The sequence below is a fragment of the Arvicola amphibius genome, chromosome 3, assembly GCF_903992535.2.
Source record: "Arvicola amphibius chromosome 3, mArvAmp1.2, whole genome shotgun sequence".
In the NCBI taxonomy this organism is placed as follows: domain Eukaryota; kingdom Metazoa; phylum Chordata; class Mammalia; order Rodentia; family Cricetidae; genus Arvicola; species Arvicola amphibius.
The window spans coordinates 125,002,997-125,029,494 of NC_052049.1; the positions used below are offsets into that span (position 1 = coordinate 125,002,997).

Consider the following 26,498-nt stretch of genomic DNA (forward strand, 5'->3'; position numbering starts at 1 on the left):
GGCTGGAACAGCCTCCCACCCTTCCTCAGTCACTGTGTCTAGGCCCCTTAGGTGGTTAGCAGGGCTGAAAAGGAGGTTGGAGGGGAGACACAGTGGAGAATATCCAAGGCAGTCTCCAAGGTGCTACCTGGGCCACCTGGGCCACCTGGGCATGTGGCCACTCTTTATACACCCTCCCGCCATCTCCTCCATCACACAAGTGACCTTGTGCCTGAGACTCACAGTGTCAACAAAGAGAAGTGAGGGCACACGACTCCCCACAGTTGAGTGACTTTGAGCCCCAAATGAAAGGAGAGTGCCTTGGCTGTAAGACAAGGGGAGGGAGGCATGAGGTCTGTTTTCAGGGAGAAAGAAAAAAGCTGGATCCAAGAGAGGCTCTGCGTGTCTGCTAGATCTGGACAGAAAACCTGAGGTCCCGTAAGGCTGGCACATGGTTAAGCTCAAGGGAGATGAGGATGAAGGCTGTGGACAGGCACAGGTCACTCAGGGCCTTCCACATCAGTTTAACTGTGGCTACTACTTGCAGTGGAAGGCAGGAAGCTAACTTAGGCGGGCACGGGATGGTGGCCATCTGCCTTGTAGAATGGCAAAATGGGAAAGGAGTTTAATTCGAGGGAGAATTTAGAGGCAGGATACATGGAAAATGGGTATCCCTTGGCTGTGAGGAGGGAGGAATGTGTGCATCCCGGAGAACTCAGACTTCTGTCTATAGTGGCTGGAAGTGGGAACTTTACGGGGCCAGTATGCAGGTTGGAGCAACATGACCTTGTTTGCTATGAGTGGGGATGGACATGGTGGTTCCTGGCCCAGATGTCCAGAGTCACTAGTAGTGGACCTGGGGCTCAGTAAAAGAGGCCATACCTGAGACTGAAAGAAAAAAAAGGGGTACATTGTAACAAGAGCAGGATTTAGCTCCTGGGAGCCATAGGTGGCAGGAAACCCAGTGGGACCCATCTCCAACAGCCACAGGAGATGTGAGACCTCCGTCAGGGCTCTGTGCATGGCCTGATTAGCCCTTGACTCCGTGGTTTCTGGGCCCGACCTTCTAGCCATCGAGTCTGTGGGCACTGGCCAATGTGATGGTTTGTTGCTCAGCCTATCTGAGACAGATCTCCTTGATAGAAATTCCCAAGACAGGCTGGGCTGTGGTGGCGCACGCCTTTAATCCCAGCACTCGGTAGGCAGAGGCAGGTGGATCTCTGTGAGTTCGAGGCCAGCCTGGTCTACAAGAGCTAGTTCCAGGATAGGACAGACTCCAAAGCTACAGAAAAACCCTGTCTCAAAAAATCCCAAAAAAAGAAAAGAGAGGGGGGGAAGGGAGGGAGAGAAGAAGGGCGGGAAGGAAGGAAGAAATTTCCAGGACTAAGGAAATGGCTTAGAGGTTAGGATCACTGACTGCTTTTCCAGAGGATATAAGTTTGATTTCCAGCACCTGAATGGCAGCTCACAGCTGGCTATAACTTCAGTTCCAGGAAATTTGACACCCTCTTCTGGCCTTCACAGGGACTGCATGCATGAGTGCCCAGACATACATGAAGGCAAACACTCATACACATAAAATAAATAAATAATAAAGTTTTTTTTAATGAAATTCTTGAATAGGACCAAATGTCACATCCTTTTGATCTCTACTCCTCTGCCTACTGGTCCTTCCTCCACCTACATGTCCATGGTGCTCCCTCCATCTACATGTCTATGGTGCTCCCTCCACCTACATATCCATGGTGCTCCCTCCACCTACAAATCCATGGTGCTCCCTCCACCTACATATCTATGGTGCTCCCTCCACCTACATGTCCATGGTGCTCCCTCCATCTACATGTCTATGGTGCCCCCTCCACCTACATATCCATGGTTCTCCCTCCACCTACAAATCCATGGTGCTCCCTCCACCTACATATCTGTGGTGCTCCCTCCACCTACATGTTCATGGTGCTCCCTCCACCTACATATCCATGGTCCTTCCTCTGTCTACATGTCCATGGTGCCCTACGTGAGGACATGAGCCTGGGTCCTACCCTGAAGAGCTTCTAGCATGCAGGCTTGCCTCTCAGTGGTAAAGCACATGCTTAGTATCGCACACGCACACATACACTGCCTGTCCACCTGTGCGTCTGTCTGTGTTATAGGAGACAGATGATCCCTAATCCAGCTCCTGATGAGAAGCATCTATCTGGAGGTCTCTCCCTCTTCTTCCCTAGATCTTAGACATGATTGTTCCGAGGAACATGACCTGATCTACACACAAATGCCACCAAGATTTAACTTCAGAACTGCCCAGGCCCACAGTCATTGTTTCCTATCCCAGCTCACCCCTTCCATCTCCAAACCCTGAGAAGCCTTCCCAACACCCCCATTCTCATGGCTGGTCTGTGGCTGTGGCACTGCGGTCTATGTCTGTATGGGCTCTGCTGTGAGAGGGTTTGGCCCAAAAGACACTCTCAGAGTAGCTCCCCACACATACTCAAGGCCTAGTTACTAGACCCCCTTCTCTCCACTCTCCCTGACCTCCAAGATCCCAGGGGGCAAGACTGGTACTTAATCACTGGCTTCTGAGAAGACTGGGCCACCTCTTGCCAGCCCCTCCCTCTCCCAGCAGCTCCCAGAGCCCACCCACAGCTGCTCCAGGAGAAGCCAGGCCGCCTCACCCTGCCAGCCAAAGCAGATGCGTTCCCTCCGGCCCTCCGTTCCTCCCACTTCCACCCGACCCTGACAGAGGGAGCCTCAGGGGGACAAGAAGGGAAAAAGTGTGTCTTCCCCAGGCAAGATGCCAAGCCTCACACCCTCCTCCCACCACAGCCAGTGCAGATGCTTCACTTCCGATGGCAGCCACCACTTCTGTGTGCATACACCTCCCTGCTGGCACCCACATCACCCAAATCTGGCACCACACCCCCAGGGACTTCAGCCCTAGTCTGGCCTCTGTCCCTGCGAACCCCTTGCACAGGGAATTGTCCTCTCTAAGCCTCAGTGTCCCCACTTGTAAGATGGGAGGTGTCTCAGAGAGATCCTGCTAGGGCTCCAGGGAGTCCCTTCTTTTTCTTTTGCATGCCATTAACCTTATCCCAGCCTGAGCCCACTGAGATGGGAATCTCACACACCCCCAAGGGCCTGGCCAGCAAGGGATGGGGAATGTGGGAGAGGGCCTAGAAATCCACCCATCTAACAAGGAGGAAAATTATAAGGCAGAGAAAAGCCTCTTGGAATTGCTCCCCCCCTCGCTGGTTCCTCCCTCTTTGCCTGGGGCTGAGGAGCAGCGGAGCTCTACAAAGACTCCTTTGAGACCGGCTTCCTCCAGTCCCAGCCTCCAGCCTGGTGGACTCTGGGCTATTGGTTCCATCAAAACCTCTCATTTTCCCTCCTACTTCCTCTAGTGCCCCACATGGCCCCCGGGCTGGGATGTGTGGCTGGAAGCCCAGGACACTAGCCCTGCCCCTAGAAAGCTCACAGGGCATCGCCCAGCCCCTTCCTGCTTTCTGTCCAGGAGCCCACATCCCTCATGTAAGCCTCTGCTTTGGAAATCATCCTTAGTCTATGGCCCACAGCATGGCTGACTGGTGGTAGTTGTTTAGAGGACCAGGAGCCGAGGCCAGGGCCAGAGGTGGAGCTCAGGCAATAACTGAGGAAACTATCTTCTGTTCTTGTCTCTTTGGATTTTCAGGGAACCAAAAAGTCAGTGAGAGAGTGAAGGTCAAGCGTGATTCTTGTGGCTACACAGTTCTTGGGGTAAAGGGAAGTAGGTCATGCTGACCCCAGTAGAAGTCTTCTGGTGTTCATTGGTGGAGGTCATTTGCCTGTGACTCTGACAGTGCTTGGTGGTCCCGCGCTGCCCTGGGATGAGGTCTTGTCCTGAGAGGGAGAATGAATGACTTCTGTTCTAAATTCCTGTCCCTCGTGATTTTGAGCTAGTCCACTGTTGTTCACGTGGCTAGGAAGCCCAGAATCAGACGGGCTTAGCTAAAGAACAGTGACCATGTGTGGTCTTCAGGGAGCCCATAGCAAGGGGAGGTGTCGACGAGGCTGCTCACCCCAACGTCATGCCTGTGGAGGCTGTCGCCCCTTTGGTCTGACCTGAATCTGTTCCATTTCATCTCCTCCTCCTTACCCTCAGAGTAGCAGATGTGAGGAAAGATGGTGGCCAGGGTCAAGGTGGTAGCTTGGCCTCAGAGTGGGTGAGATGTGCTGATGGGGGTGGGAGGTGGGGAGCAGATTTGGGAGTAGATAACCCCCCAAGCTAGGCCCACTAGGCAGATTTGCCCTTGCCAAGGGGTCCAAGAAGCGGGCAGTATGGTAGATTATCCTTCAGTCCTGGTCAACCAGGATCCAGAACCTGGTCCTATGAGTCTTTGGACCTGGTGTCTATCCCCCCCACAGACCTCACTCTCACACACATGCTCTGTCCAGGTGTGCGACGCGCGCGTACACACACACACCCTAGTCTGTGGGGACTCCATAAGCTGCATTTGCCTCTCTATCACTTTGCTCCCCCAGCCCAGAGCAGGGAGAGCCAGTAGCCAGGGCACCAGTCTCTGGTGGAGGAAAGAGAGGGAGTCCTTGGAGATACAAGGGGAGGCAGGCAAGCTGGCCTGAGGGCTGGGTGACCTCAGAGAGAGTGCCCGCCGTGGCTCAAGCAGGGCATTGGGCCCATTGCTCTTACAAAGGCTGTATTGAACCCCAGGTGGGTCCCCCACCCCCATGACCGGTAGACAGAGAGCCCTTCATCCCTGCCTCAGCCCTCCCAGGAGTCTGGACCACAGACCTCTAGACTCCCTTGAAAACCCCAACCTCACCCTGCCTTCTCAGACCTGGAACCAGGATGGACTATTACCCTGATGGCAAACCCCACAGGCTGGAGTAGAGTCCAGCTTCCCCGAGGCAGGATCCTCTTCCCCGCTCACTGGGCACCCTCATTGCGACCCACAGCATCCTGCCTTTGCTGTCTCCCTTGGCTTCCCCATCTCCTTTCCTAACTCTAGGCTATGTTCCTTGTGTTCAGTCTTCGTGAGGAGGAGCACTATGTCTGATTTTCAGTGTTTTCCTCAGACTTTCTCTCTCCCATATTGGCTCTTCTTTTCCATCCCAATTGCTGCATTAGGCTCTGTGTGTGTGTCTGTATGTCTGTATGTCTGTGTCTCTGTGTGTATCTGTGTCTCTCTGTGTGTATGTGTCTCTGTGTGTGTTGTGTCTGTCTGTGTTTGTCTCTGTGTCTGTCTTTCTGTCTCTGTGTGTGTCTGTGTGTATCTGTGTGCCTGTCTGTCTGTATGTGTGTGTATCTGTCTGTGTGTGTATCTATCTGTCTCTCTCTGGGTGTCTGTGCTCTGTGTGTGTGTGTCTGTCTGTCTGTGTGTATATCTATGTATGTATCTGTCTGTGTGTGTGTCTGCCTGTCTCTCTGTGTGTGTGTCTGCCTGTGTGTGTGTGTGTCTGTGTCTTCATCTCTGTGTGTCTGTCTTTCTGTCTGTGTGTATCTGTGTGTGTGTCTGTCTGTGTGTGTGCGTGTCTGTGTGTCTGTCTGTATGTGTGTGTCTCAGTGTGTCTGTATGTCTGCCTGTCTCTCTGTGTATGTCTGTGTGTGTGTGTGTGTGTGAGTACATGCACGTGTGTATAAACAAATGAGTTTTGGGGGAAGCTTGGTCCCCTGTTTCTCTCACCTACCTCTCATGCAGCAGCACTGGGCATCACCCCCTGTTCACATACCCAGGGCTCCCACCCCCACCCTGCACTCAGCTGGGCAGCAGGCACTCCTACTGCCATCCTGCCTAACAGCTCTGGGCTCCCATTTTCTCCCTTATAAAGTCAGGCGATGGCAGACAACAAGGAATGCTGGTGCTGCCCATGACGCAAGCCAGCAGTGGGGGCCCGCCTGGCTGCCCTAGGCTATGAGGGGCTGTGAGCATGGAGCTCACAGGGGTTCACTGCCAGGGTTTGGGCTCTGTGGGTGGTGCTGGGGTGAGGTTCAGACAGTGGTTGAACAGAGACCTCAAGCTTACCTTTCTGAGACCAAGTCTGATAGCTTCCCCAGTGTGTCCCCAATATGGCCTGTGCCACAGAGAACTTTGATATTGTGGAATTTGTTCTGCATGGGTGGGGGGCCCAGGATGGGTAGCCAGAGGCCTGACTCTCCAGTACATCCTAGGACAGGGAGTTGTCTTCCCAGTTACAGAAAGATGGGCATGAGGGATAAAGGTGAGAGAAGAGAGACCAGGAGGGTCAGAGGCCTGAGGTGGGCTGTGGCAAGGCCGAAAGTCATAGGCAGAGGCATTGAGAGGTCAGATAGAAAGAAAGACAATTGGCTTGCAGAGTTCAGAGGAGTATGGGAGCTGGGTCTACATCAGTGCCCCAGGACGAGGGAAGTCATGTAAACTGAAAACCTTGCTCCCAGCCAGGCAGGGAGAGCTAAAACACATAGGTACTCCCTACATAGGGACCCTTTGTCCCCAGAGCCAACTGACCAGCTGAAGGCTGAGCATCCTAAGAAGCAATTCAGGTGTAGCATGATAGTGCACACCTGTAATCCTACCAAGGTGATGCAGAGTTCAAGGATAACGTCCACTACATAGTGACCCTACCCTGACAAAACTAAACGCTAAGTGCTCCCTGGGACAGGGACCAATAACCACGGACACACTTAGTTGCCCCAGGCTTCCAGGAGGAACCAGCACAATCCGGGGCCTGCCAAAGGGTGGCTATCTTGAAGACTGACCAAAGCCGCCCCTGACCATCTGTGAGGGACCATCATGGCAGGACATGAGCTCTTTCTGTCTCCTGACCCTGAGTCTCAGGAAAAGCATGGAGCCACCCCACCCTGGGGCCCAGACAGCAGCTCCCTGTTCTTGAGAGGAAGGGTGGGAAGCCACGAGGACTTCTCCACCTTCGGCAGAACTCTGGGATGGGAGGGGCAGGAGCCCTCTAGGAACACACGGCCTCTTTGAGGGAGCAGGCCTGTCCAAGTAATGGCTGGCAGGCAAGGGAGGCAGGACGAGTTGGGCACAATCACTCCTCTGTCCTAGCAGCTCTGGGCCCTTACGCGTATACACAAACACATAGCCTTAGACAAACCCCAAAGACGCCCCAGCAGCCACCCACACACTCAAGCACATGCACGCACATCTGCGTAGCCCTGGACACTCACCTGTGACCTAAGCCCACACACAGGCAGCAAGCAGCCTTCCTGCCTCTCCAGTTCATCTCCCAGAGCCTGGGGCATTTGCCCCTCCCACACAGAGGGCTTGGCCTAAGCACACTACAATAACCTCCCCTCCTCAGCCCACACCACTACCTCTCTCTGCCTGTAAGATATCTAGAACCAGTAGGGGGTGTGGGAGCAGATGCCACCGTCCCCTTCCCTCTCCCTGCAGAAGGATCTGTGCATCCCTACCAGCCTTTCACTGATCCTAATCTCTGAGAGCACTTATTCCCCTTCCTCGGTGATGCCACCCTCGCCCCCTCCAGGAAGTCCTCTGAGATTGACTTCTAGTTTGTTATTTCTTCATCCCGCACCCTCTTTATATCTGAAAGCCCTCTCCAGCTGCCCCCTACCTAATGACAGCAATTCTGGATGCAGCCTATCAGAGGGAGTAAGAGGAACACTATATGGAGGTGAGCAGTAGTCCTGTCAGAGTTTCCAAAGCCCCAGCCAGCTTGGCTTCAGAGGCCTCTGTTCGGACAAGGGGGCTTGCCTGGCCTGCACACTCGAACAACACAAGGCAGCCAGTGTGAGTGCCTGTCCACACAGGAAACATCAGGGCTCAGGCCCTCAATGGGCTTATTCAGACCCCAGCTCTCTGGAAAGTACCTCTGCTTCCTGCCACCCTTCCACTTAGCCAAATGGGCTGCTGCTTTCTCCTGTGGGAAGAGAGCAGAGGCAAGAGGTGCAATGGTTAGGGCCAGCGTGTACCTTGGTGCCTGACCCACAGCCCTGGCTTCATCTAAGACCTAGGACATATACCTTCTGTGCGAGGGAGTTTTGGCCAGATCGCTCTCACCAGAGAGAGCGCCCTCTTCCTTGGGGGTGGTGAGCAGCCCAGATCTCCTTTGTTTGCCTCTGCAGGATATAAATATTCTCTGAGTGGGCAGCATCACCTGGCTCACAAAATCCCTGAAGGTTTGCTGCTTAGTCTCAGCAGCTGCTCCAAGCCACTCCAGCCCACCGGCATGGTGGCTCCATCCGGTGGGGGCTGTGAGCCCCACCCCCTGTTCCGTGGCTGCCCTTGGTTTAGCCCGCTGCATTCCCCTCAAGCAGATATGGCACCCCCCACAAACACTTACTGCCTGCCCATTCCTTGGTCTGACGTTCCCTGGCACAAGGTGTGCTGGGTCTGCAGAGCCTGCCAACCACACCTGGGCAGGTGGCTTTGCACTCACTCTATCCTTCTAACTCGCGGTACCAGGAGCCGCAGAGAGAGTTCAGCTCGGCCCTAAGAACAGCATTATCTTTCCTGGCCATCCTTCCTGAGGCGGAGAAGGCAGGCGCAGGCCCCTGCGGTGGCTGATGCTGCTCTCTCAGGCGGATGTCAGCTGGCTCAGGCTGGCCAGGGCCCAGCGCTTGTGTGGCTGATGCCAGATCATCTCTATCAGAGTCATCAGCCTGACTGGGCCCTGAAGTCTCAGAGAGGCCTGACTGGGATGAGTCTTTTCCTCCTCCTGTAGTCTTTCCCCAGTGCTAGATATCTGCAGGCAGTCAACATTATAATCACCATGAAGGAACGGACAAGAAACTGTGGTGGTGGGCGGGAGACAGGGGAAAGCACCAGGAGGGAGACTGAAGGAGGACAATCTCAGAGTGGTCCAAAGGGAGCCTAGCTGGCCGTCACTGACCCTGGGGAGACCTTGTCTGTCCTGCTGCCTGAGGACGCTCGCTTTGGTCCAGCTGGCAGATTCGTGGTCCCTCCTACCCTTGTGCTCAGATTCAGTCCTGGCTTGGCCTAGGGAAGGGAAAGTCTGCCGTTGTCTTCCCTGGCTCCTTGGGCGAGCGTGGAAACAGAGAGCCCGGATGTGACTATTCACCAGAGACTGGGGTAGTGCTGCAGCAGGAAGCAATCGCAGAGTGATGGGGGAAGTTCTGGCCCATTCTGAGGCTGACACTACGCGTGCTCTCCATCTGGCCTGAGAGCCTTTGCTCCTTGGCAGACTCCGAGCTCTAAGCCGCCCCACCCCACCCCATCCCCACAGGCACTAGGAAAATAGCACGAGAGAAGAAAATACCTGTCCGCATTCCACCATCTGGCACCAGCTCTGGCCAACCACAGAGGCAAAACATGGCCGTGGCAAGGGGTATGAAGAGCCCACCCTAGGAGCAGGAACGTGACCGGGGATCCCCTGTTCCCAGGGACTGTGTCCAAGAAAGATGATCAAGACAGGACAGGGAGAGACCAGTCCCAGGATGGACAGTTTCTAGGGCCCAGAGGTGGTGGAAACATGTGGCTTCAGGAACCCAAGCAGTCCCGAACAGCTGCCGTCCTAACAAGGCCCCTAGACAATGCCACAGAGAGCTATGGGATATGTTAGCATGGAGGTCCCTCCGGCAGCCCAGCTGTCCGTCTCTGCAGTACCTAGCCTCCTCCTGCCAGGAGCCTGGCCCTGACCACAGCTCTCTCTTTCTCTCGCCAGCCTCCTTCTTTGGGGAAAACCACCTGGAAGTGCCCGTGCCCACAGCCCTGACCAGAGTAGACTTGCTGCTCCAGTTCTCCACATCTCAGCCCGATGCCCTGCTTCTCTTGGCAGCAGGCCAAGCTGACCATCTCCTGCTCCAGCTCTACTCCGGATGCCTACAGGTGAGTGGCACGCCTGGGGACAGGGATAGGCATTCCTTCTCTAGCTTAGAAGGCCTTGCTTCTGGCTGTGCAACCTCATGGAAGTCCTCAAGGCAAGACCAAGACCAAGACCCCAAGGCAGAAGTGACTTCTGCCTTGGGGTCTTGGTCTGTCCACTGTGAGTGGACGACATCCCAGATCCCAGAAAGAGTGTTTCTTTTTTTTCCCCACAAGACAGCGTGGGACTGCTCACACACAGAGACACACACAACACACATGGGACACAGAACTGCTCTGTGTGACAGAATCACATGGACCTGGGGTTTGAACTCGGGACCTCACATGCGCCAGCGCCACGTGCTTAACAGGCTGAGCTATCGCCCAGCTCGCTAGAAAGAGTGTTTCTGTTACGGCACTTCTGCCTACACGCTGACTATGAGCTCACTTCTCTTCCTAGCCCCTAGCTGGCCATCTGGACTTGAGAGCACTGAACCGCTTCCTCTGTCCACCTCTTCACAGTATTTGACTGACTGACAGGCTTTCTCACTATGGCTCTGGCTTTTCTCTTTGCCAGCCTTCCTCTCCCCTGTGCCTAACCAGTCCTCCTCCTTTGACATCTCTGTGTCCCGTGCTACTCACCTGACTCAAGTCCCTCCACTGGGGTTTCTGCTTTCCGCTAGGCCCCCCTGTGGTATGGTGGTACACTCTGTGATCATAACACTGCCGTTATCACCTGTTTCTTATTTCCTGCTTTAAGATCAATATTATTAGCAAGGGGTCATTTGGCTTTCTCTTGAATCTTCCTACTAATTGTGAAGAGTTTATGGTCCTGGCCTTGGACACATCTGCTTTCATGCCCCATTGAGGTTGGGGACTGTGGCCCTATCATCCTAGAGCTGCCATGGCTTCTCGCTGCCACAAGGTGTCACCCGGGGCCTGGTGCAGTAGTCACAGTGATGCCCATCATCGTACAGAGATAGTCTGTGGATAGCTAAGGTCTTGTACTCTGCCACCACCCACTCTGGTTCTGGTGTCCATGTCATGGAGGGAGCCTTCTCTGCTGTATCTTCAAAACAGCATCTGGGCTGCTGAGATGGCTTAATAGGTAGATGCACCTCTGTGCAGCGCTGATTGTTGAAGTTCAGTCCCCAGAACCCACAAAGTGGCAGGAGAGAACTGACTCCTGAGAGTTGTCCTCTGACTTCCACATGTGCGTGCACACACACGCACATGCCCACACACACACACACACACACACATTAAATTAAAAAACAAACAACAAACAAACACAAACCATCCCTTTGGGTTCTTATCCTGTACAGTGAGCCAAGCTACTTTTCCTCGCTAAAGGGGTTCACCAGGAAATTCCAGAGTTGCTATTGCTCCTCCAGAAGTAGTTTTTCTAGAATCCAAACTAGGTTTTCTGGCACTGCTCACCCAAGGAAAGAGAGGTAGAATGAGATTGTGGGTAGCGCTGCTTCAGGAGAGAGCCTTGCTTTGTGGAAATCCCTGGGGTCAGGATTACACAAAGTACCATGAAACCTTGACTCTACCCTGTTCATGTTGGTCAGTGAGGGACGCATGAGTGATATCACGAAAGCCTTCATCCTGGTCCCACTTTGCGGGGGAGGGGGCTCGGTGTGAGAGACCCACTGTGCTTTTGTGGGGTAGATAGAAACGTCACCTATTCCCACCCCTGATCTCCCTATCTCTCTCCAGGTCAGACTTGTTCTGGACCAAAAGGAGATGAAGCTGCAGACCCCAACAGACATAGTGCTGAGTGATTCTGCCCTCCACACCATAGTGTTTACTGTGTCCGACAGCTTGGCTGTGCTGTCTGTTGATGGGATTCTAAACACCTCGGCCCCAATCCCAAAAGCCAACCTGGAGGTCACCTATGGGCTCTTTGTGGGGGGCTCTGGAAGCCTTGAATTGCCTTACCTGAAGGGAATCAGCCGACCCCTGAGGGGCTGCCTCCACTCCGCCACTCTCAGTGGCCGCAACCTTCTCCGTCCACTGACGCCCGACGTTCGTGAAGGTTGTGCTGAAGAGTTCTCTGCTGGTGACGACGTGGGCCTGGGCTTCTCTGGACCCCGCTCGCTGGCTACCTTCTCTGCCTGGAGCACCCAGAAGGAAGGCACACTGGAGTTCACTCTTACCACGCGGAGTCAGCAGGCTCCCTTGGCCTTCCAAGCAGGGGACCAACGTGGCAACTTTATCTACGTGGACATATTCGAGGGCCACTTGCGGGCTGTGGTTGAAATGGGTCAAGGCACCATGCTGCTTCGTAACAGCGTGCCTGTGGCCGATGGGCAGCCCCACGAGGTCAGCGTACACATAGATGCTCACCGGCTGGAGATCTCTGTGGACCAGTACCCTACACGCACTTTCAACCGCGGGGTCCTCAGCTACCTGGAACCACGTGGCGGTCTACTCCTTGGGGGGCTGGACGCAGAGGCCTCTCGCCACCTCCAAGAACGCCGTCTGGGCCTGACACCAGGAGCTGTCAATATCTCCCTGGTAGGCTGCATAGAAGACTTCAGTATTAACGGCAGAAGGCAGGGCCTCCGGGATGCCTGGTTGACCCGTGACATGGCAGCAGGCTGCAGGCTTGAGGAAGATGAATACGAGGAAGAAGCCTACGGCCCATATGGAACTTTCTCCACCCTGGCACCGGAAGCCTGGCCAGCCATGGAACTGCCAGAGCCATGCATCCCCGAGCCAGGACTGCCTCCTGTCTTTGCCAACTTCACCCAGCTGCTTACCATTAGCCCACTGGTGGTGGCCGAGGGTGGCACAGCCTGGCTTGAGTGGAGGCACGTGCAGCCCACGCTGGACCTGACAGAGGCAGAGCTTCGCAAGTCCCAGGTGCTGTTCAGCGTGAGCCAGAACGCACGCCATGGGGAGCTGGAGCTCGACATCCCAGGAGCCCAAACCCGGAAGATGTTCACCCTGTTGGATGTGGTGAACCGTAAGGTCCGCTTTGTTCATGATGGCTCTGAGGACACCTCTGACCAGCTGATGCTAGAGGTGTCAGTGACCGCTCGAGCCCCTGTCCCCTCCTGCCTTCGAAGAGGCCAGATTTACATTCTACCCATCCAGGTGAACCCTGTCAATGACCCACCCCGCGTCATCTTCCCGCACGGCAGCCTCATGGTGATCCTGGAACACACACAGAAACCTCTGGGACCTGAGATTTTCCAAGCCTATGATCCAGACTCTGCCTGCGAGGGTATCACCATCCAGCTCCTTGGTGTCTCCACTGGTGTCCCTGTGGAACACCGGGACCAGCCTGGAGAGGCAGCAACTGAGTTTTCCTGTCGGGAACTGGAGGCAGGCAACATAGTCTACGTCCACCGGGGCGGACCTGCCCAGGACCTGACGTTCCGGCTCAGTGATGGGATGCAGGCCAGTGCTCCAGCTACGCTGAAGGTAGTGGCTGTCCGGCCGGCCATACAGATCCTCCACAACACGGGGCTGCGCCTAGCCCAGGGCTCCACTGCAACCATCTTGCCTGCCAATCTGTCCGTAGAAACAAATGCAGTGGGACAGGATGTGAGCGTGCTGTTCCGAGTCACTGGCACCCTGCAGTTCGGGGAGCTGCAGAAGCAGGGGGCAGGAGGGGTGGAGGGCACCGAGTGGTGGGACACACTGGCGTTCCACCAGCGCGATGTGGAACAAGGCCGAGTGCGGTACCTGAGCACTGACCCACAACACCACACCCAAGACACGGTGGAGGCGCTGACCTTGGAGGTACAGGTGGGCCAGGAGACCCTGAGCAACCTGTCTTTCCCCGTGACCATCCAGAGGGCTACGATATGGATGCTGCGGCTTGAGCCTCTGCATACCCAGAACCCTCATCAGGAAACCCTCACCCTAGCCCACCTCGAGGCTTCCCTGGAGGGGGAGGCAGGCCCGTACCCTCACACCTTCCGCTACGAGTTGGTTCAGGCCCCCCGGAAAGGCAACCTGCAGCTCCAGGGTACAAGGCTATCAGATGGCCAGAGCTTTAGCCAGAGTGACCTGCAGGCCGGTCGCGTGACCTACAGGGCCACCATGCGGACCTCTGAGGCAGCTGATGACTCTTTCCGTTTCCGCGTGACGTCCCCACCGCATTTCTCCCCACTCTATACTTTCCCCATCCACATTGGTGGTGACCCAAATGCTCCTGTTCTCACTAACGTCCTCCTCGTGGTACCCGAGGGAGGGGAGGGAGTCCTGTCTGCTAACCACCTCTTTGTCAAGAGTCTCAACAGTGCCAACTATCTCTATGAGGTTATGGAGCAGCCCCACCACGGCAGGCTGGCTTGGAAGGAACCAAAGGACAAGGCCACCCCAGTGACCTCCTTCACTAATGAGGACCTGCTGCATGGCCAGCTGGTCTACCAGCACGATGACTCTGAGACCACAGAGGATGACATCCCATTTGTGGCCACACGCCAGGGCGAGGGCAGTGGTGACATGGCCTGGGAGGAGGTGCGCGGTGTCTTCCGAGTGGCCATCCAGCCCGTGAATGACCATGCCCCCGTGCAGACCGTCAGCCGTGTCTTCCATGTGGCCCGGGGTGGACAGCGGCTGCTGACCACAGACGACGTGGCTTTCAGTGATGCTGACTCGGGTTTCACTGATGCTCAGCTGGTGCTGACCCGCAAGGACCTCCTCTTTGGCAGCATCGTGGCTATGGAGGAACCCACGCGGCCCATCTACCGCTTTACCCAGGAGGATCTCAGGAAAAAGCAAGTCTTGTTCGTGCATTCAGGGGCTGACCACGGCTGGCTCCAGCTGCAGGTGTCTGATGGGCAACACCAAACCACTGCCATGCTGGAGGTGCAGGCCTCAGAGCCCTATCTTCACGTAGCCAACAATTCGAGTCTTGTGGTTCCTCAAGGAGGCCAGGGCACCATTGACACAGCTGTGCTCCACCTGGACACCAACCTGGACATTCGAAGTGGAAATGAAGTTCACTACCACGTAACAGCTGGCCCTCACTGGGGACAGCTGCTCCGGGATGGCCAGTCAGTCACCTCCTTCACCCAACGGGACCTGCTGGATGGAGCCATTCTCTACAGTCACAATGGCAGCCTCAACCCCCACGACTCCCTGGCCCTCTCTGTAGCAGCCGGGCCAGTGCACACCGACACTATCCTGCAAGTGACCATTGCCCTGGAGGGCCCCCTGGCCCCACTACAGCTGGTCCAACACAAAAAGATCTACGTCTTCCAGGGGGAAGCAGCTGAGATCAGAAGGGACCAGCTAGAGGTAAGGAACAAGGAGGCGAGCATGGCCACGGGCCAAGCAGAGGGCCACATCCATGAAGGGGGTGTTACTGTGGCGACTCGGGGCTTAGCAGTATTACATAGCTTCAGTACTCACCTATATGTGCTTCTAGGGACTCTGTTACACATAATCTCCCTGTAAGTTGCATGTACCTCCAGAAGTCACATACACACGTGTCCTTGTTATGGCTAAGCATGAAAGATCTGGACTCCAGTGAGACCCACGAAATCTCTGAGTAGAACCCACGCAGACGTATTCTGTTAAGTTCCCTAGGAGGTTGCCAAGGGCCATGAGCTCTCAGGAGTACTGCTGCTCAGATCCCCAGGCCTTCAGCTCTTTTCCCAGACCCCATGCCGGGACTGTGAGGGTCTATGCGGTGATTAATTACTCAGGGAGTTCATAGTACAACGCTAACCATCAGGCTCACGGCCTTGCTGTGCAACTCAGGCCAGATCCTTTCAAATCTTGACACCCTTCTGGTTCTGAGTGTTGGAACTTCGAGAAAGATCATGACTAAACATGTCAGGAAGTGCACACATTGGAGGAGGTAGCGTATGAGCCCTTACTGTGGTGAGGCACATACACTTGGGAGGCAAAGGCTGGCAGATCTCTGTGAGTTCAAGGCCAATCTGGACTATTTAGTAAGTTCCAGGCCAGCAAAGGCTCAAAAGAATGGCAGGGGCTGGGGGAGCACATAATACAGACAATCAAAACTAGGGATAGCATTTCCAGCAAAAGGAATGTGCTCTGCAAAGGCCTAGAGGCAGACGTGTAAATCTGAGGGTGGCACTTAGACTTGTCGTTTGTGGCTAGATCAGGCTTTGAGGGAGTACTTGGGAGCCTTTGGACTGGACCTAGCTCAGCAAACTGCTTAAAACCTGTAATGTGGGAGCCTGTGCTTCTAGGAATGGTGGAGGTGCCCTCTAGTGGCACACAGTGCAGCCATAACAGGATTGGGAGCTGAAAGCCCTAGAAAAATCCACCTAACAGATCTAAACAGTGCCTGAGCAGGGCCCTAGCAGAGGAACCTGAGTGTGTGTGTGTGTGTGTGTGTGTGTGTGTGTGTGTGTGTGCGCGTGTGCGTGTGCATGAGTCTGGACGTTTTGCATGTGAACCCAAATGCATGTGAGCAGCAATATCCTGGCAACATGAGCAACAGGTGGAGACTAAGCCTGTTCTGCCAGCTGAGGTCCACAACAGCCTGTGATCCCGTGTGTCCCCATGGTCTCTGTTGACCAGGTAGCCCAGGAGGCAGTGCTGCCTGCGGACATCATGTTCTCGCTGAGGAGCCCCCCGAGCGCCGGCTACCTGGTGATGGTGTCCCACGGTGCTTCAGCGGACGAGCCGCCCAGCCTGGACCCTGTGCAGAGCTTCTCCCAGGAGGCAGTGAATTCAGGCAGGGTTCTCTACCTGCACTCTCGTCCTGGAGCCTGGAGTGATTCCTTCTCCCTGGATGTGACCTCGGGCCTGGGTGACCCTCTTGAGGGCATCTTTGTGGAGCTGGAGGTGCTGCCCACAGTCATCCCCCTGGAAGGGCAAAACTTCAGCATTCCTGAAGGTGGCACTCGTACCCTGGCCCCTCCACTGCTCCAAATCACCGGGCCTTACTTCCCCACACTGCCAGGCCTCCTCCTACAGGTGCTAGAACCACCCCTGCACGGGGCCCTGCAGAAGGAGGACCAACCTCGAGACAGGAGCCTCAGTACCTTCTCCTGGAGAGAGGTATGTCTGTTCCAGAGACCCCAGGGCAGCAGCCCGGCTCTAGTTGCTGGTACTGTTTTATGCTTTATTTTATGTCTTTCTCTGGAAGCTGGAAACTATTGCCCCCTGACTTCTCACCTATGGAAATGGATTCTTTTTTTAAAAAATATTTATTTATTTATTATGTATACAATATTCTTTCTGTGTGTATGCCTGAAGGCCAGAAGAGGGCACCAGACCTCATTACAGATGGTTGTGAGCCACCATGTAGTTGCTGGGAATTGAACTCAGGACCTTTGGAAGAACAGGCAATGCTCTTAACTGCTGAGCCATCTCTCCAGCCCCCTGGAAATGGATTCTAAAGGAGTCTGTCTTCTCCTGTACTCAACAACAGAATATTCAGGGTGCTGGTCCCAAGATCCCTGGTAAGTCTTAGGCTAGCTGAAGTCTGACAACCAGCCCTGGGTCTGCTTGTAGGTGGAAGAGCAGCTGATCCGCTATGTGCATGATGGAAGTGAGACACCAACAGACAGCTTTGTCCTGGTGGCTAATGCATCGGAGATGGATCGCCAGAGCCAGCCCATGGCCTTCACCGTCACCATCCTGCCTGTTAATGACCAACCACCTGTTCTCAGCACAAACACAGGCCTGCAGGTGAGTTCACCCCTGGGACCACCCCTTCTCCGCTTCTGGAAGAGACTAGGGTCCCCTAATTCTCCCCTTTGCTCGGGGGATGCTGTCCTCCTCAGTTTCGTCCTCTAAAAGGGTTTGCTGCCACATACTAGGTTACCGGGCGGAGAAACATTATACAGCACTGAAATCAGCGCTGCTGTGAGGTTTTGTTCCTGGGTACTTAGAAATATGGTGGGAGGTCTTGCTTTCAAAAGGTCACACTTGGCCTCGCTCTTCCCTGGACTCGCCTGTAGCAGAAGACTTCCCTAATGCCCCAATCCCATAATACCTGACAAAATTTCCTACAAGCCCCGTAGAGTGAGCTGCAGGTGGGGAGCTCAAGCACCACATCAAATAAAGACCACAGCTAGACTCCCCAAGCTTCTGTCCCTACCAGGCTGTGGCACCCCTGTTCTGTAGAAATGGGATCTGGTGTCCAGACAAGGACAGCGCTCCACGATCACATGGTATAGAAAGGATATAGTTTGACAGGCCTACTTAGGACAACAGAGGTTTGGATGACAGCAGCTAGAGCAGTGGTTCTCAACTTGTGGGTCACGACCCCTTGGGGTTGAATGACCCTTTTACAGGGGTCACCTAAGGCCATCAGAAAACATAGATATTTTTACATTATGATTCCTAATAGTAGGAAAATTACCATTATGAAGGATCAATTAAAATAATTTTACGATGGGATGAGAGGCCACCACAGCATGAGGAGCCATGTTAAAGTGTCACAACATTCTGAAGGTTGAGAACTACTGTTCTAGGGATAGACCGCCACCAGGAGGAGTTTTGGGAAGCTGTAGAAGCTGCTTCTGACCTGTGGTCTGACTCTTTTGTGGCTATCTGTGGAGAGGTGGTATAATGTTACCTGTGGGAAGTGGTTAAATTGGAGAAGCAGGACTTAGTTTCGATAACTAAGGATTGCCTAGAACCACAGATTGGAAATGCTGTGTGGCAAATTGGCCACCAGATGGTAATATCCACCCATGTTAGCTCCCTGGAGCCCTACAGTGAGGCTTTCTCTTCCTGGGACTCGATGAGGGAGGAGCTCATGGATGCAAGAAGGATGTTTTTTGATGAGGACCCCTACGCAGAATGGCCCCAGTGACCGGCCCTGTGCCACATGCCCAGGAAGAGGATCTTGCTCTCCTTGGGAGGGTAACCTCCGGGGCCTCCCCTGCATTCTGCACGGGTAGGGTCCTAACTTCAGGAAATTTTCAGCTCTCCTCTCTGCTCTTCAGCTCCCCGGCCCAGTGTTCAGCTGGTAGGAAAGCCTATTTCTATGTATCCTGTGCTGGCCAACCTCACTACCTCTGCCCCGTGCCCACCCCTGCCAGGTGGTGCATGCCACGGTAGGAGGAAAGGGAGGTCCCTGCACACCTTTGGTCAGGGATGGGGATCTCTGGGTAGTAAAAACTCAGTAAGGAACAAACAGGAGTATTTCTAGGCAGGAGGCTGTCGGCTGGCTTTGAGATACAATTAAGATTAGGACAAGTGGAGAAGAAGGAACAAGGGCCGAGGTGACCGAGGAGGAGAATGGGATGGAAGGTCCTTTATGTGGTAGAGCCCAGAATGACACAGGCATCTATGACAGCTGAGTAAAGCAGGGTGGAGCCCTGGTGTCAGTCCCAGGGCCAGAAAATGGGGGGACGATGAGAACAGAACTTTCACGTGCCTATGTCCCCAGATCTGGGAGGGGGCCACTGTGCCCATCCCTCCTGAGGCCCTAAGGGGCACAGACAATGACTCAGGGCCAGAAGATCTGGTCTACACCATCCAGCAACCCAGCAATGGACGGATAGCGCTGAGGGCGGCTCCAGACACAGAGGTCCGCCACTTCACACAGGCCCAGCTGGACAATGGACTTGTGCTGTTCTCACACAGAGGTTGGTGCTGAGCAGGGTCTTCAGCCCCCACACCCACACCCACCCGCACCCCCTGGGAGGTATCTTAAGGGAAGGGAGCTCTGTCGGGCCAGCAGGATCCAGATCCAACCCTTGTGCTCAGGAGCCCTGGAAGGCGGCTTCCACTTCGACCTCTCTGATGGTGCACACACTTCACCTGGACATTTCTTCCGAGTGGTGGCCCAGAAGCAAGTGCTTCTCTCCTTGGAGGGCAGCCGGAAGTTAACTGTCTGTCCAGGTAGGGCTACATGCTGAGTAGCTGGGGTAGAATTGAGGGTGGTATAACAGGTCCCTGGCCGTGGCGCCTGCTCAAAACTGACAGGCCTTTTTGTGCTTTCCAGAGTCTGTGCAGCCCCTCAGCAGCCAGAACCTGAGAGCCAGCTCCAGCACAGGCACTGACCCCCGGCACCTGCTCTACCGGGTGGTCAGAGGCCCCCAGCTTGGCCGACTGTTCCATGCCCAACAAGGCAGTGCAGAGGAGGCCTTGGTGAACTTCACCCAGGCTGAGGTAAGGGCCAAGACACAGACCCCAAACTTACCTCAGGTAGCTGCCAGCCAAAGCACACACATCCCTGGCATCTGAGCATTTTTGGAGCACTCCCTAGTTCAGGGCCTCCAGACGGAAGCTGTAACTGGATCCTAGCCGCTTAAAAGGGCCAGAGTAAGGAGGAGCAGTGGCACCCCAGCAGCTGGTGCTGAGCCCAGCTTGCTTCAGTGGGACAGAGCTTGGAATAAAGTTGAGCTTGGGGCTCAGGCCAGGTACCAGAGAGGAACAGAGGAAGCTGGGGACAGAGTGGGCCAGGCTGACACTCTTATCCACCCTTTGGAGCAGAGTTCCTAGCCCATGCCAGGGCCACCAATCAAAATTATAATTCCCAGCCTCAAGTAGAGGCTGGCTGGGGTGCTGAGGTGTCAGGGCTGTCTGTGCAAACCAGCGGGAACCAGCAGCCAACACTTACCAGGGTCTAAGGGACTGTGAGCAGCTCCTCCGGGCCATGGTAGAGGACAGGCAAACACTTGGGGCATCCACCTAGAGGCCATGTGGGCACATGAAACTAGGGCGTGATCCCAATGATTTCTATATGAGCAGGCTCCAAGAAGACACAGCTGGCCCTGCCACTCCATCTGTAGCATTGTGAAGCCGCTCCAAGAACTTTCCAGAGGGGCTTACCCTGGCTCTTGAAAATGGCAGGACCCACCCCCAGGACTCTTTCCAGTACTCCTTCACCTCAGAGGCCTCCTGGGTCCTAAAGTGCCTTTCCACTCCTTCGGGGTGTGTGCTCCCCCTGAGAAGTAACTGGATGGAGAGGCTACCAGATAGCTCAGAGGAGGAAGATGGGTTAGCTACCGTGAAGTAAGATTTCCCGGGTCTGTCGCCTCATTTGCTGGGCCTGAGTTCTCTCTTCTCCTGGGCGCTGGCCTCTCCCACAGCCCCTCCCCACAGTGAAATAAGCCAGTGGCTGTGACAGCTGTGTGCCCCCAGTCACTGGGAGTCTTGTCATCAGAGACCAAGAAGGAGGGGAAAATAGGACAAGGCCATGCGTGCCCCTCCCCCACCCAGCAGTCTGTGCCCCCTTCATTCCCCACCACCACCACCACCACCACCACTCCAGCAATGTGAAGGACCAGACTGAATGGCCACCAGGGGGCCAGACTGGCAGTGCCACCCGAGGAGGCTGGAAAGAGACTACGTGGCACAGGCACCCTCCTCCACTGGAAGAGGGCAGGCAGCAGGCAGCAGGCAACAGTGGCTTGACAGTCCCACTGCCCTTCAAGACTCTGGGTACACAGGGCAGGGCTCAGGTAGCCTCAACTTGCAGACAAGGATGTTCGTTTGGAAGGCAGGTGACTATGCAGTTCACTAGGCTAGTAAGACGCTAAACCAAGACCAAGCCTTCTGACTGCTCATCGAGTTCCCTTCGCCTAAGGACACTGTTTCCCACAGCTTGGGAGACCTGCATACCTGGCCTGATTTCTGCCTTTTTCCCATTCAGGCACTAATAGCCAGGCATCACCCTGACCTCCACAGCCACTGCTGAGGGGTGAGGGGGTGTCTCCATTTCTAACATGTCCACCATCAACCTGGGCCAGAGGTTTCAACAGGCAGTCATCAATCCTTTAGAACACATCTGGCCCACAGATGTGTTTTATTTGAGTACACATTACATTTAATATTTTAACATTAGTTGTCAACATTGGAGCCTTAGGAAATGTCACACAAACCTGATGCCCTGATTCTTCAAAGGCCTGTGTTCCTTCTTGTAGCAAAGCACTGGGAAAGAGCCTCTCTTGGCACGAGTCTGTTCCCAGGGTAGCCAGCACAGCCCTACTGCGGTACCCTGGGCTGCCAAGACCCTTCGTTCACAGAGCTCCCACGCCTGACTCCGTGTTACTATTGCACATGTCTTGTGTTGCTGAAAGGAAAACCTTTCTGTATCTCCTAAAAGGGGAGAAGCAAAGATAAGACACGAGGATGTAGCATTTGAGCAAGAGTGAGCTTAAATGCTGAGTTTGGCACGGTGGCATGTACCAGCTGCTTAGGAGCCTGGGGCAGGGGAATCACTTGAACCTGGGAGGTCAAGGCCAGCCTGAGCAACATAGTGAGACCCTGGTTCAAAAGAAAAACAGAGTGGATTAATTGTATATTTTCAAAGACTCACTCCGTGTTAAGACTCTGCAGAGGGAGTGGGCAGAGGCCTGGGGTGGAACACAAAAGAGGAACCTTGCAGAAACCCAGGCAGGACCTGGGTGGCAAGGCAGAGAGGAGCCAAGCAAGTCTCTGGGGTTCCCTCTGAGCCACTCACCAGCAGAGCTGCTGACATGGTGATGGAGTCTCAGGAGACAAGGCCACTGGAGCGTATCTGGGCCTAGGGAGCTTGGAAGAACTGGTAGACATCTCTGTGGAGCAAGACACAGGTGGAAATTGGAGACTAGGGGACCGGTAAGAGTGAGGGTAAGCTGGAGATTCTGATAAGGGCTGCTAGAAGCATCTGAGACCATGCCACAAGGACTGGGGAGCAGGACCAGCGAGTCTGTGAGGTGTGAGGAGCCTCAGAGCAGAACAGCACACTCAGAAGCTTCATTTGTATCAAGTGATGCTCAGCAGTCACTGAGACCTCTGGATCTAATGCAGAGGATCCATTAGTACCCTTGCTGAAATGGGTTTGGTGACATCATGAGAGCAAAATCCCACGTGGAGTGATGTGTGTTGACAGTGGAGATTATTCTTAAAAAATTTCGCTGCAAAGGAAACAATGAGAAACGGGAGGGAGCAAATGCTGTGGAAACTGTGAATTGAGGTGCGGGGGCGTAGCTCAGTCGGAAGGGTGACCACCTAGGACACATGAAGCCCTGGGTTCAGTCATCAGCCACCACATAAAAGTGGCATTTTAACAAGCTCCAGGACAGACTAGGATGCATAAAACCCTCACTCAAGACAAGGAAAAGTCAATTCCAGAATTGTTTTCTTTAAGATGAAAGAAAAAAATAACTCGGTTGCATAGCAAGGAAAAAAGATGATCTATTTGGGGGAAAGCTGACATAACAGAAGAGAGAACCGAATGTGGGAAGCAAGGAGGATGGGAGCCAGGGCAAAGGCAGAAGGACCCCGCTTTCAATGGAAACTTGAATAAATGACCAATTTCCCCATCTAGAGCTGGGGCTGAAACTTAGGCTTCTGGCTCCAAAGCCCAGCTCTTCTCTGCCACATAATTGCCTATTGGTGACCCCTTGAAGCAATGAGGTAGACAACAGGCCACACAGAAAGACCTAGGTCCAGACAGAAGAACACTGGGGACATGAGAGTGTGCCAGTGTCCTGCCAGCCCGATAGGAAGCTTTCAGGTACTAAAGTGTGATGCTACCTGTCATACCCAATCATAATGTCTTTCCCAGGTGAATGCTGGGAATATTCTGTACGAGCATGAGATGTCTCCTGAGCCCTTCTGGGAAGCCCATGACACCATTGGTCTCCTGCTGTCCTCACCACCTGCCAGGGATGTGGCTGCTACCCTTGCTGTGGTCATGTCTTTCGATGCTGCCTGTCCCCAGCGCCCCAGCCGCCTCTGGAGAAACAAAGGTGAATAGCATGATGATGGATGGTAAGGTTGAGGATGCAGAAAACTGCCTCAAAAGAGGGCCAGAGGCCTGGCTTGCAGCTCCTGTCTTAGTCCCGGGCCCTCAGAAGGTATGGGGATAGTGTGTGGGGAACACTGACATCAGCAGAAGGCACAGCCTTTGTTCTCCCGGGGCCATGAACCCCATCCTGAAGCTACTGGTCTAAAGGAGATGCACAGACTTGCTCTGGGGTCTCCTTTCTGCGAGTTCATGGCTCTTCCTCCAGTGGACCAGACCTTCATAGCCTATGTCTCACCCCTAGGTCTCTGGGTCCCTGAGGGCCAGCGAGCCAAGATCACCGTGGCTTCCCTCGATGCCTCCAACCTCCTAGCGAGTGTCCCGGCATCTCAGCGCTCTCGGCATGATGTGCTCTTCCAGGTCACACAGTTCCCCACCCGGGGCCAGCTGTTGGTGTCTGAGGGGCCACTCCACGCCAGGAGGCCCCACTTCCTGCAATCTGAACTGGCTGCAGGACAGCTGGTATACGCCCATGGTGGTGGGGGCACCCAGCAGGATGGCTTCCGCTTCCGCGCCCATCTCCAGGGGCCAACAGGAGCTTCCGTGTCAGGACCCCAAACCTCTGAGGCCTTTGCCATCACTGTGCGGGATGTGAATGAGCGGCCCCCTCAGCCACAGGCCTCCATTCCACTCCGGGTCACCAGGGGCTCACGAGCCCCTGTCTCTCGAGCTCAGCTGAGTGTAGTAGACCCAGACTCGGCTCCAGGGGAGATTGAGTATGAAGTACAGCGGGCACCCCACAATGGCTTCCTGAGCCTGGCTGGGGACAACGCTGGGCCCGTGACCCACTTCACACAGGCTGATGTGGATGCAGGGCGGCTGGCCTTTGTGGCAAATGGAAGCAGTGTGACTGGCGTTTTCCAGCTGAGCATGTCTGATGGAGCCAGCCCCCCGATACCCATGTCCCTAGCTGTGGACGTCTTGCCGTCCACCATTGAGGTGCAGCTGCGAGCACCCCTGGAGGTGCCCCAAGCTTTAGGGCGCTCTTCACTGAGCCGACAGCAGCTCCAGGTGATTTCAGATCGCGAGGAGCCGGACGTAGCATATCGCCTCACTCAGGGGCCCCTGTATGGGCAGCTACTAGTGGGTGGGCAGCCTGCCTCTGCCTTCAGCCAGATGCAGGTAGACCAGGGGGAAGTGGTCTTTGCTTTCACCAACTTCTCCTCCTCTCAGGATCACTTCAAAGTCCTGGCTCTGGCTAGGGGTGTAAATGCATCAGCCACCGTGAATGTCACAGTGCAGGCTCTGTTGCATGTGTGGGCAGGTGGGCCATGGCCTCAGGGTACCACCCTGCGCCTCGACCCCACTGTACTGGATGCCAGTGAGCTGGCCAACCGCACAGGCAGTATGCCCCACTTCCGGCTCCTGGCCGGACCCCGATATGGCCGTGTGGTTCGTGTGTCCCAAGCCCGCACAGAACCTAGGAGCAACCGTCTTGTGGAACATTTCACTCAGCAGGACCTGGAAGAGGGAAGGCTGGGCCTAGAGGTAGGCAGGCCAGAGGGTAGATCCATGGGCCCAACGAGTGACAGTCTTACTTTGGAGCTGTGGGCAAGGGGTGTCCCACCCGCGGTGACTTTGTTGGACTTTGCCACCGAACCTTACCATGCAGCCAAGGCCTACAGTGTGGCTCTGCTCAGTGTTCCCAATGCTCCTCGGACAGAAACAGAGAAACCAGGAAGAAATGCCCCCACTGGCCAGCCTGGCCCAGCAGCATCCAGCCCAGTGCCCACTGTGGCCAGGAGCGGTTTCCTGAGCTTCCTAGAGGCCAACATGTTCAGCGTCATCATCCCTGTGTGCCTGGTCCTCCTGCTCCTGGCCCTCATCTTGCCTCTGCTCTTCTACCTCCGCAAGCGCAACAAGACAGGCAAGCATGATGTCCAGGTGTTGACCGCCAAACCCCGCAATGGCCTCGCCGGGGACACAGAGACCTTTCGCAAGGTAGAGCCGGGCCAAGCCATTCCACTCACCGCTGTGCCTGGCCAAGGGCCCCTGCCGGGAGGCCAGCCTGACCCAGAGCTACTGCAGTTTTGCCGGACACCCAATCCTGCTCTCAGGAATGGCCAGTACTGGGTGTGAGACCTGGCCTGTGCTCAGATCCTGCCCACCCTCCAGGCTCACTGCTTCTGTACCCTGGTCTGGCCTGATGATCTCCAGGGCCAAAAAGACCTTGAGATGCCAGGGGTAGAGAGGACTGGGAGACAGTCTGGAGATCCTGGAGTGGGTGGAGTCAAGAGCTGGAACCTTCCTCAGCTCACTTAGACCTGGAGAACTGCAGGCGCCAAGGTGAGAGGCAGCTAAAGTCAGCTCACTGTGGAAAACACGGTAGCAGCCTAGATTGATCACAAACAACTCTGGGTCCTGGGTCTGTGACCTTAGATAAGTCGTACCTGACCCAGGCTGCCTAGAAGGTCAGGAGAAGAGAGCACCCCGGGTTGTCCACCCCAGCTCTGGCCATTTGTTGTCTCTGAAGTACAAACTCTCCCTCCCTGGCATTTTCCTGAAGCTGAATGGGGAGGAATGTTAGTCAATAGATTAATATATTCAAGGTGCAAAGTGGGTGGGTTGCTCTGGGGCTGGTTAATTTAAGGCAAGAAAGTTATTTAACATGGCACTGGGCTAGCCAGGCCTGATGGAGCCCTGGAGTGTATGGGAAGGAGAAGTGTCTGAAACCATTTATCCACAGAACCCTGTGGTGCGGCACTGAAGCATTGGTGAGCAACCATCAATGCCTGGACTGGAAATGTTGGAGGCCACTCGGGTGGCCATGCTCCCCTCAAGACTAGGGAGCAGACAAACTGGGGCACTTGATCCCACGGAGCCTTGGAAAATGGTGCTCCAGAGGCTCCAGGCAGCTGTGCATTGTTTGTCTTTGTGCACTGGGCTCGTATGCATGGCAGCCTCACTCCTCTGGGGCAGGCCATGTGGCCTAGCTTCGTGGGGGTTGGGATGGACTAATCTGGGCAAGCTCTTGAATTTCCACCTCCTGGAGCCGTCCCAAAGACCTCACTCTTACCTGTACAGGCAGATGGGCTGTTTGTTGAGATGGGACC

General features: G+C 54.9%; 1 protein-coding gene across 1 annotated transcript in view; it reads left to right on the forward strand.

Annotated features, from left to right (window-relative positions):
- Cspg4 (chondroitin sulfate proteoglycan 4) overlaps positions 1–25,524 on the forward strand; it is a 35,122-nt gene extending 9,598 nt beyond the window's left edge. Inside the window, exons 2-10 of the mRNA XM_038324312.1 lie at positions 9,610–9,773; positions 11,472–15,011; positions 16,269–16,751; positions 17,208–17,384; positions 19,096–19,294; positions 19,416–19,550; positions 19,654–19,820; positions 23,206–23,389; positions 23,690–25,524. Coding sequence (XP_038180240.1) covers positions 9,610–9,773; positions 11,472–15,011; positions 16,269–16,751; positions 17,208–17,384; positions 19,096–19,294; positions 19,416–19,550; positions 19,654–19,820; positions 23,206–23,389; positions 23,690–25,524 — 6,884 coding nt within the window. The remainder of the gene's footprint in view (positions 1–9,609; positions 9,774–11,471; positions 15,012–16,268; positions 16,752–17,207; positions 17,385–19,095; positions 19,295–19,415; positions 19,551–19,653; positions 19,821–23,205; positions 23,390–23,689) is intronic.
- Positions 25,525–26,498: the final 974 nt, after the last annotated feature.